Source organism: Urocitellus parryii, chromosome 11, assembly GCF_045843805.1.
Source record: "Urocitellus parryii isolate mUroPar1 chromosome 11, mUroPar1.hap1, whole genome shotgun sequence".
In the NCBI taxonomy this organism is placed as follows: domain Eukaryota; kingdom Metazoa; phylum Chordata; class Mammalia; order Rodentia; family Sciuridae; genus Urocitellus; species Urocitellus parryii.
The window spans coordinates 24,901,312-24,912,762 of NC_135541.1; the positions used below are offsets into that span (position 1 = coordinate 24,901,312).

Genomic DNA, 11,451 nt, shown 5'->3' on the forward strand with positions numbered 1-11,451 from the left:
CTCAGTGTTAGGAATACAGAATAGAGATGAGTTAGATCTTACCATATGGTAAGAGAGATAGATCATAAACCCAAAATTCCAATACGCTATGGTAAGTGTTGTGAGACCACAGCAAACAAAGAGGAATGAGGGCTTACGGTGTAGGGAAATACTCATCTACCCTTGCTTTCTTGTCATAAGCACAAACAGGTACCAGAGCTACCACATCTATTTTAATATCCAGGAATCTAGCTCAAACAGCAGACTAGAATTGCCATCACATTACCATATGTAAAGTCTCACCCTACACAGTAGCATCTCCACAAGAAAGGCAGTGTTAGACATCTCTTAGTCACAGATACTGTGCTGCCAGCCAGGAAATGCTGAATCAGACTAATGGACTGTTTACTTACATGGAGATGCTAATTAATCCACAGAAGAACATTTTTCCCACCCACAGTCCTTGCCCTTAGGTCAGCCTTGAGGAGCACACTTCCAATATAAAGGTAGCATTTGCTTCAGAATATTAAGTAGGAAAATTACAGTTGTTGAGTACAGAAATAAGCAAGAGTCAATTTTCTTCCCTCTAAAACTAGCTGAGGAACTCATTTCCTCAGTGAGTTACAAGTGAACTAAACATACCTTGGTATTAACAAGAACTTTCCAGAGCAGAGACTCAATGTAATAATTGGTTCCTCCCACGACAATAGGAATTTTGTCTCGAGCAAATATATCTTCAATGTGAACATTAAGAAAGACATCACGATATTTAATATTAAGAAGAGAATCCTGCCAGGTGCAGTGCACACCTGTAATTCTAGTTACTGGGAGGCTGAGGCAGAAGGATTGCAAGTTCAAGACCAGCCTTGTCAACTTAGAAAAGACCTGTCTCAAAACGAAAAATAAAAAGGACTGGGGATGTAGCTCAGTGGTTGAGTACACCTGGGTTCAATCCCCAGTACTGTTTGAAAAAAAAGAGAAGAGAGAGAGAGAGAAGTCTGACTCACTTGGTAAAGGGAGTATCAGCAAGAAAGCATATTTGTCTGCAAAGGTAGAAACCAAAATGAATTGATACCAGCCTGGAACATTTCCTTTAAGTTCAGAATAATTTCCAATTAGCTCTGGAGGTACTTGCATAAACCACATACAAATGTATGATGGTAATTCCTTCCAGTTCTCTTTCCTTCCACTTTATAGTGGAAGCTGCTCAGGAAGCCACCAAGGTGACATTCAGTGTGAGACTTTTGCCTTCTAAGAAAAAATATAACCTGGTTTCTGGTTTCTCTAAGCCATAGTTCTTAGCATGTTTTTACTATTATGTGGTAGCAATGAACATTTTAGCCACTTGAGACCTCACCAGATAAACTGAAACAAATAGACAGACATCAACCTTCAGATTCCAGTTCTTGGGCAAGTTCTCAACATTGAACTTCAGGTTTCCCCTCTGTAAAATCCCCATGAGTTCTTATGAACATATATAATAATATACGTATATGCTACAATGCCTGAAAAATAGTAAGCAGTCAAATTACATTAGTCACTATTGTTTTTATATCCCTGCTACTTTGGATTCTTTTAAAAATTTCTGTTGAACAGATAATTATCTGCTTTAACAGATTCTGAGAATTATTATTCTGAGAATAAATTATTTTGAAAATAATATAATAAAAAATAGACTTTTAGTATCCAGATAAGGAATCACGTACACATTGCTTCCCTTTGCCAGCCAATTGTGGGCACAGAAATAGATGATCTCTTTTTACAGAAGCCAACTAATCCTTAAAATGTTGGGGAGGCAAGGCACAGTAGCACACACCTAAAATCCTAGCAATTTGGGAGGATGAAGCAAAAGGACTGCAAGTTCAATACCAGCCTCAGCAACTTGGCAAGATCCTATCTCAATAATAAAAAGGGCTGGGGGCATAGCTCAGTGGAAGAGGACACCTGGGTTCAATTTCTAGTAAAGAAAAAAAGAGGGATGGGAAGAGGGAAAGAGAGGGGGAGGTGGGAAAAGAGAGACAGAGACAGAGATAGACTGACAGGAAGACAGACAGATATTGGGGTGAGCTGGGATGGAGTGGGAAGAAAGATGTTTTCAATCAAGGATCACAAAGAAAAAAACACTATTTATTTTATTTTTATTTTTTTGCAGTGCTGGAGATCAAGTCCAGGGCCTCACACATGTTAGGCAAGCACTCTACCCCAACCCTTTATTTTTCTAAAAAGAAAAACAAATTCTCTATTCTCCCTTTAAGTATAGGGAACATATAATTACAGAGTAAAGCCAGGGGAAGCAGTCCACACCTGTAATCCCTGCTACTCAAAAGGCTGAGGCAGGAGGATTAAAAGTTCAAGGCCAGCCTCAGCAACTTAGTGAGACCATGTCTAAAAAATAAAAAGAGCTGGCGATGTACCTCAATGGTAAAGCACCCCTGGGTTCAATCCCTACCTAGTACTACTATTACTATTACTACTACTACTATTACTACTACTGCTACTACTACTACTACTACTACTACTAACAACAACAACAACAACAACAAAAATAACGGAGTAAAATAAAACTTCAATTATATAATATATAAGGGAAAGGGAACAAAGAAAAGAAAGGGAGAAACTGATAAGACTCCAGAAGGGGAGAGAACAGAAAAGAAGGAAGGAGATGTAATTGAAAGTATTAGGTGGGAAAAGGGTTAACTTGTCTGCCTAAGTCATGAAACTACTGTAATTTGGGGAAAACTCTTCTCTCAGGGCCTCGGAACATTCACCTGTCAAATTAAGAAGGCTGACTGAAGATAGAGGTAGAATACCTGCCTAGGACCTGTCTGGATCCCCAGCACATCAAAAAAGAAGACTGACCAAATGGAATATTACTCAGAAATAAAAGAGAATAAAATCATGGCATTTGCATGTAAATGAATGGAGCTGGAGAAGACAATGCTAAGTGAAGTTAGCCAATCCCCCAAAAAACAAATGCAGAATGTTTTCTCTGGTATAAAGTGACTGACTCATAGTAGGGTAGGGAGGGGGAACATGGGAGGAATAGATAAACTCTAGATAGGGCAGAGGGGTGGGAGGGGACAGGAGGAGGCAGGGGGTTAGCAATGATGGTGAAAGGTGATGAACATCATTATCCAAAGTATATGCATGAAGACATGAATTGGTGTGAACATACTTTATATACAGAGATATGAAAAATTGTGCTCTGTATATGTAATAAGAATTGTAATGGATTCCACTGTCATGTTTTTAAAAAAGAAAATCAATTAGAAAAAAAAAAAAAAAAAGACTGACTGAGCCAGAGGGTTGTAGGTTGGGGTAGCTTCCAGCTATTCAGGAGGCTGAGGCCAAGAGGATCACTTGAGCCCAAGAGTTGAGGCTAGTCTGGGCAACACAATGAGACCCTATCACAAACAAAACCAAAAGACTGACTTTTTTTTTAAGATACTTTCAGTCTGATGTTCTGAATTGAGGCATTTCCCAAAATTCATAAATCTAGACTAAAAGTGATCTAATGAAGTCTTCACCTGTTGATTCCAAGTCCTTTAAAAATCTTAATTAGCTCTTCATTTTGTATCAGTTCTTTCTGAAAAAACCAAACTGTCTTATAGCAAAAACTTACATTTGGTAATGTATTAATTTGTAACCAGCTTTCATATACATTATCTCATCTGATATAATAGCCTTGTGAAGTAGGTAGAGCAGGAATTATTATCTGCATTCTAATCTCTGCCCATTTGATTGGCAAAAAAAAAAAAAATTGCCTCATTATTTGATTTGCATGCCCCTGGTTAACAGCAAGGGTAAACCTTTTTCATGTTTATCACTATTTGTATTTCTTCCTTTGTGAATTATATATATTTATGATGGGAATTAAAATATGTCTATTATAACCTTTTCTGTGTTACAATTATTTTCCCCTAGGTTTACAGTCTGTTCTTTTTTTCTTTTTTGGTACCAGGGATTGAACCCAGGGGCACTTTACTGCTGAGCCACATCCCCAGCCCTTTTTATTTTGAGACAAGATCTCAATAAATTGCTTAGGGCGTTGCTAAAGTGCTAAAGCTGGCTTTGAACTTATAGTCCTCCTGCCTCAATCTCCCAAACTGCTGGGATTACAGGCATGCACCACCATGCCTGGCGTGATCTGTTTTTAAATTATATTTGTAGTGAGCTATTTTCCTTCTTTTTGAACTATAAAATATTCCATACATACAAAAGAATATATGTAACACATATAAATTATGAAGTCTAGTAATAAAACACTGACAAACCCAATGTAAGAAATGGAGTACTCCCAATTCCTTTGAAGTCTCCTATATATTCATTCCCATCCCAACCTCTACTTCTCTCAAAGGGAATCAACATTTTGAATTGCTCTGTTTTTTTAGTTTGTTTTTCATCATCCCTCACTTTTCTTATATTAGTACTGGTATGTATGTATCCCTGATATATATGTATTGGTTAATTTGCTTATTTTGTAACCTTTATAGTATCATGCAATGACAGAAAGAGACATGTATCCTTCTGTGATTTCCACATTTATATTGTTTCTGAGATTCTTTCATGTTGATTGATGTAGCTGCAATTTATTAAATTTCACTCTTTTAAAGTACATAGCTCATATGAGTGAGTAAAGTAAATTTTATACATTCTTCTATAAATGGGAATTTGGGTATTTATTGTTTTTGCTATTAAGTGCAATACTGATATAATAAAATTTACCAAATACCTTCTGATATACTTGTGTCAAGAGTTTTTCAAGGGCATACACCTACATGTCTGGTTGAAATACATTCTCATTAATACAAAGGTTTAATTCACATATTTAAACTAGTTATTTTCTTTTTAATGTATCAACGAAGCCCTTCCCTTCTTTTAAATCATTTAACTACTCAAATCAATCGTATATATTCCCATTTGTTTCAAAGTTTCATTATAAATACCTACATTTAACTTTAAAATTTATCTGGAACTTATTATATCACATGTAAAGCACCACATGTAATGAGGACCTGACTTGTTTTGTGGTACTGGGGATTGAATTCAGGGGTGCCCTAGCACTGAACTATGTCCCAAGCCTTATTTATTTATCTATTTATTCATTTATTTATGTATTTTCCAGTACGGGGGATTGAACCCAAGGTATCTTAACACTGAACTACATCTCCAATTCTTTCTTTTGAGTCAAGGTCTGGCTAAGTTGCCCATACTAGCCTTGAACTTGCAATCCTCCTGCTTCAGCTTCCTGAGTAGCTGGGATTACAGGTGTGAGCCACCATGCCCAGCTAGGACATGACTTTATTTTTTTCCAAAACAATTAATTTCCAGAACAATTATTAACTACCTCATTATTTCTTTATTGTTCTGAAATGACACCTTGATTGTAAGATAAATATATACATTCATTTGAATCTGCAAATGGATTTTCTATTCTGTGGCATAAATTTATCTAGTATTATATAAATTCCATGCTATTATAATTATTATGCTTTTCTAATATGATTTAATATCTGACAGTTCAAATGTTAAAAACAGTCTTATTTTAAAATATAGTCTCCTCATATTTTTTTCAAAATTTTCTGTTTTATCCAGAACTATTTTTTCCAGTCCTCCCCTACTCCATAATCCCTCATTATATTTATAAATTAATTTTGTATCCCCACTTAAAGGATATACAAAAACTAAAGCTTGTGGGAGTTAAGTAAACTTCACCCAATAAAGTTCAGGCAGTCAAAAGAGGTAGTTTTAGAACTAGAACATACATTTTCTGATTCCTAAATCAGTGTTCTTGTCATTAAAACAATTTTTCTCAAATTTTAATGTACTAATTCTTATTAAGAGTTACCTGGACCTCTTTATAATGCAAATACTGATATAGTAAGTATAGAATAAAACCAAAGATTCCGCATTTCTAACCATTTCCAAATGGATGCTGATGCTACAGTCTAAGGATAAGACTCTGAGGAGCAATAGCACTTTATCTTTCAATCCATACAGATCTGTGACATTAACTACTGATAGTGAGGTCTTGGGTGTGCCTGCTTGGAAGAAACTGCCACCAAAAGAAAAGCTCTTTCTTGGCTTAGACTTCTTTGCACCTCCAAGCCTAGCAGATGTCTTTCCTTAAGGATATCAGAGCAGTTGCTTTGTTCCTGAAGTCCACCACTGTGTAATTGGTCACAAGAGGATCCACGAAGCTGATCATATGGTGCTGGCAGATTCTCTGCTCTTGGGCAGAAACCTTGTTGGTGATGATATCTAGCCCTTCATAGACCTAAGGGAAAGAAAATTAATGTGAGAAAGTCATCTACCTTCATAAAACGCACATTTAATGGGTGGGAATGGTTATCTATTCCTCCTTCCAGATGAACGGCTGACTAACCCGAAGTACCAGGTCTACCCTGTATCTAAGAGCACAGTCATATCCACAAAGCCTAAGTCAATGAAAGAAGAAAACAGAGCATTAGTTATCTTATCAAATAGTAGTTGTTAGCTCAGACTTAAAGATAAAAAGGATATGTAAATTAGTGACCAAATGAGAACTGATTCTGCAAGATTGAAATAAAAAGGTTCTCCGCTCTTATAGCGGATATTTACTGAGAGGCTGACAGGAACCCAAGAACATAATATAAATTGTAATGTGTCTCCATAGGACTTCAGTATCCCATTTTTGAACATAAGTTTAAAAGACACTAAAATTTTCAACCATTTAAAAAAAAAAGAAAAAAGAGATTCTCTGCTGGGTGTGATGGCACACGCCTGTAAACCCAGCAACTTGGGAGGCTGAGGCAGTTGTAACATGAGTTCAAATCTAGCCTCAGCAACTTAGTGAGGCCCAAAGCAACTGAGTATGACACTATCTCAAAATAAAATATAAAAGGGCTGGGAATATGACTCAAATATTAAGCACCCCTGGATTCAATCCCTGGTACAAAAAAAAGAAATAGGTTTTCTAAGCCTAAACTTTATACATTTAAAAATGAGTGGGTTGCCAGGCATACTGGCTCATGCCTATAATCCCCCTAGCTCAGGTAGCTGAGGCAGGAGGATCATCAAGTTCAATGCTAGCCTCAACAACTTAGCAAGGCCCTGAGCTAGGGATGTGGCTCAGGGGATAAGTGCCCCTGGGGGTTCAACCCTGGTACCAAAAGAAAAAGAAGGAGGGAAGGGAAGAAGAGGGAAGGGAAGGGAGAAAAAAGGAAGAGGGAAAGAAAGAAAACAGAATCGAGTAGGTTGTTTTATTTATTCTATTTACCACAAGCCTCCAGAAAGGTAACATTTTCATTGTTCATAATTCTAACTTCAGGATGCTCAGATATTTTTTGGATTTATTAAATGGCTCTAAAAAGTTTTTGGAATTTGTATAAGATTGGTTCCATTTTGTAGAGAAGTGGCCTATCTACAAATATACATAATAAAATATACATACACATATAGGGGCTAGAGTTGTAGCTCAGCAGTAGAGTGCTTGCCTAGCATGTGTAAGGCATTGAATTCAATTCTCAGCAACACATATAAATAAGTAAATAAAATAAAGTCTACCAACAACTAAAAAACATTTAAAACATATATATGTACATGTATATACTTTAAAGTCAGAACTTCTAAGACCACTGTACTCTTGTGGAAACATTGTGATCTATCCAAATTACTGCTTCAGGGGGTCAGCGCATACAGTCTAAATACTCAAAGGCAATATCCTGTCTGTAAGCTCTTGATCTGCCAATTCAACTAAAAAGTTCAAGTGTACTTTGTCTAAATGCAAGGTCTCTGATGGAGAACAGATCTGAAAATACTAGTTTGAAAACAGGAATGAATGCTTAGGGATTAAATGTTCTCTCTGTAATCACTGATTCTATGTGGAGCACTGAATGAACAAATAATAAGTTCCACAGAGCCCACAAAGATGTTAAAAGCATTTTTTATCTCACGTTTCCCTTTACTTACATGGGTGTCAAATAAGTATAGTACAGTGTTATGGTTAGGAGGAAGAACCCTGGCGCCAGGCTGCCTCAGATCAATTTCTAGCTCTGCCACTTACTAGTTATTTGTTCCTGGAGTACTCAGTTACTAACATCTTTGAACCTCAATCCCTCATCAGTAAAATGGAGATAATAATATCTATATCATAGGATTGCTGTGAGGATTAAATAAATTAATTCATGTAAAATGCACTTGGTTTTTGCCTGGTACACTGTAAGTACTATGAGAGGGTCATTATATTAACTACCTGTATTACTATCACTCACTCCATTACTACTATCACAATAATACCAGGAGAAAGGGAGATACTTTTAGTGTCATTATTTAACACTATGAAGCCTGTGCACTCTTAGTTACTAAGGTTACTTAACCAATCACTATATAAGCTATCTTCAAGGTAGTAAAACTGTGAAATAGTAAAATGGCACATAGAAAAACAAACAAAAGGTCTGGGGATGTGGCTCAAGTGGTAGCGCGCTCACCTGACATGAGTGCGGCCTGGTTCGATCCTCAGCACCACATACAAACAAAAAAGATGTTTTGTCTGCCGAAAACTTAAAAATAAATATTAAAAAATTCTAAAAAAAAAACAAACAAACAAAAGGCTGGGGTTGTGGCTCAGTGGTAGAGCGCTCGTCTGGCTTGTGCGAGGAGGCCCTGGTTCGATCCTCAGCACCACATACAAACAAAAAAGATGTTTTGTCTGCCGAAAACTTAAAAAATAAATATTAAAAAATTCTAAAAAAAACCCAAACAAACAAAAGGCTGGGGTTGTGGCTCAGTGGTAGAGCGCTCGTCTGGCTTGTGCGAGGAGGCCCTGGTTCGATCCTCAGCACCACATAAATAAATAAATAAAGGCATTGTGTCCAATTACATCTAAAAAAATAAATATTAAAAAAAAAAGAAAGACAAACAAAAAAACAACCACTCCTAGAAGAAGTATCAGCTGACTTTTTCTCTCATTCAACCTTTGCCTGATAATAGAACTACATTCTTACATGAGAGATCTGCATTCTTACATGTGACGGACTCTTAAATCATAAGGTATTGTTTTCTGCCTATTTGAACAAGAAAGATGTCCTTCTGTCACTATAAAGTGTTGTAGGGTGTATTACACACCAGTATCTTCCACTGTGCAAATTTAAAAAAAAAAAAAGGAGGAAAAAGTTAATAATTGTGTTCTCCCTCTCTCTTCTCCCACAGTCCTTAGCTCTGCTGTAGCTCAGACTTCCACATGATCCAATGTTAAAGAGCTTACACAGCAACAACTCGATTTTGCCAATAGAGGATTTCTAATGCTGGTAAGAATGTCACAGTTAAAAGGACTCTCATTTTTCACACTAAGATTAATGTTAAGGAAACATATAGTTACAAATGTTCAATTACCCATCCCTCCAAAATGGTAAACTAACTATAAACATCTCTATAGCACATTCTATCAGAGACCCAAGATAACTAGCTAAACTATCATCTTGTGATCTGCCACCTATTTTTTAAAGGCTCTTAAAATGGTGAGTCTAGCCAGGCATAGTGGAGCATGCCTTTCATCCCAGTGATATAAGAAGCTGAGGCAGGAGGATTACAAGTTCAAGGCCAGCCTAAGCAATTTAGCAAGGCACTGTCTCTGCTAGATGTGGTGGCGCGCACCTGTAATCCCACCCTGTAATCAGGAGGCAGAAGGATTGCAAGTTCAAAGCCAGCCTCAACCTAGCAAGGCCCTGAGCAACTCAGCAAGACCCTGTCTCTAAATAAAATATTAAAAGGGCAGAGGATGTGCTCAGTGGTTGAGTGCCCCTGGGTTCAATCCCCAGTTCCAAAAAAAAACTTTAAAAAAGACCCCATCTCAAAATAAAAAATTAAAAATGCTGAGGATGTACCTCAGTGGTAAAGTACCCTTGGGTTAAATCCCCAGCAAAAACAAAAAAAGACACTGAGTTTAAACATACACACACATACGAGTAATTCTAACAGAAGGCAATCCCAGAATTAGGCTTTTTTTGTTACTAATTGAAGTGGCCTGTTACACTGTTTAGAGTACATAGAAATGCCAACAAATAACAGGGGGAAAAAAGAGAGTACTAAGGATTTAAAGAAAGAAGAATACAAGCTCTTTTTTTAATTTTTGATGAAACTTTATTTTTATTCCTTTATTTATATGTGGTGCTGAGAATTGAACCCAGTGCCTCACACATATAAGCCTTCTACCACCAAGCCACAACCCCAGCCCTTACTCTTAAAAGTTAAAAAATTTTAAACTGTAACTCATATAATAAAAAAAAACTTTATTACTAAAGTAAATTGCCATCATTAAGTGATGTTTAACTCTTTGTTTCCTCAACACCAGATTAAAAGGGATAGGACAGAAAGATATGCATAATACTGACGAGATATCTGATGATGAAGAATTATTGTTGCCAGGCACAGTGATGAACACCTATAATTCCAGCTACTTGGGAGGCCAAGGCAAAAGGATCACAAGTTCAAGGCCAGCCTCAGCAACTTGGCCAGACCCTTTCTCAAAGTAAGAAATTAACAGGGTTAAGGGGTATAACTCAGTGAGAGTGCTTGTCTAACATAAGCAACATAATTAAAAGGAGCTACATTAAAAGACATAGCGCAGTAACTCCCAGTAAAATAGCATACAGGGGGGAAAAAAGGAAAGAAAAAGAATTATTATTAATTTTTAGGTATAATATGGTCCTATGGTTATATATATCCTTAACTTTAAAGGACTCATGCATGATGAGTGTAGAGCTCTCCAGAACTGCAAAATGTAAATAGAGTCCTTAACTTTTAGAGGTATATAGCATATTAAAGAATATATAAAGCCAAGCTCAGTGCACATGCCTATGACACCAGCTATCATTCAGGGGCTGAGTCAGGAGAATCGCAATTTCAAGTGAGCCTACATAATTTAGGAAGATCCTGACTCAAAACAAAATTAAAAAGGCTGAGGATACAGCTCAGTGGTAGAGCACTTCTTTAACATGTTTGAAGCCTTGGGTCCAATCCCCAATACCACTTTTAAAAAAATGAGAATGTATAAAAATGAAAATACAGTCATGGGCTGGAGCAGTAGCTCAGTGGCAGAACACTTGCCTAGTACATGAGAGACATTGGGTTTGATCCTTAGCACTGCATAAAAATAAATAAATAAAATAAAAAAGCATGCTGTCCCTCTACAATAAAAAATAAAATAAAAATACAGTCACATACCACTTAAACTCTGAGAAATGTATTGTCAGGAGATTTCATCTTTGTGGAAACATCAGAGAATATACTTGCACAACTATGATGGCTACAGTGTCACTGGGCAATATAATCTTGTGCCATTACTGTCAAAAACCTAAACATAATTACGTGACTAGGGATGTGCACTGCAAGAATGGGGAGAGGAAAGTAACTAAAACTGAATAAGATTAGCCAAATGTTCCTAATTACTGAAGCTAGGTGATGGCTATGTAGAAGTTCAACCTAATATTTGCT

At 36.7% G+C, this 11,451-nt stretch overlaps 1 protein-coding gene across 2 annotated transcripts in view; it reads right to left on the reverse strand.

Annotated features, from left to right (window-relative positions):
- Trit1 (tRNA isopentenyltransferase 1) overlaps positions 1–11,451 on the reverse strand; it is a 49,589-nt gene that overhangs the window by 13,110 nt on the left and 25,028 nt on the right. The window contains exons 2-3 of one of the 2 annotated variants that reach the window (XM_077791247.1): positions 6,114–6,256; positions 622–718 (exon numbers count right to left, since the gene is read on the reverse strand). The exons of the other annotated variant lie outside the window; for it this stretch is intronic. Coding sequence (XP_077647373.1) covers positions 622–718; positions 6,114–6,256 — 240 coding nt within the window. The remainder of the gene's footprint in view (positions 1–621; positions 719–6,113; positions 6,257–11,451) is intronic. 2 annotated transcript variants of the gene reach the window in all.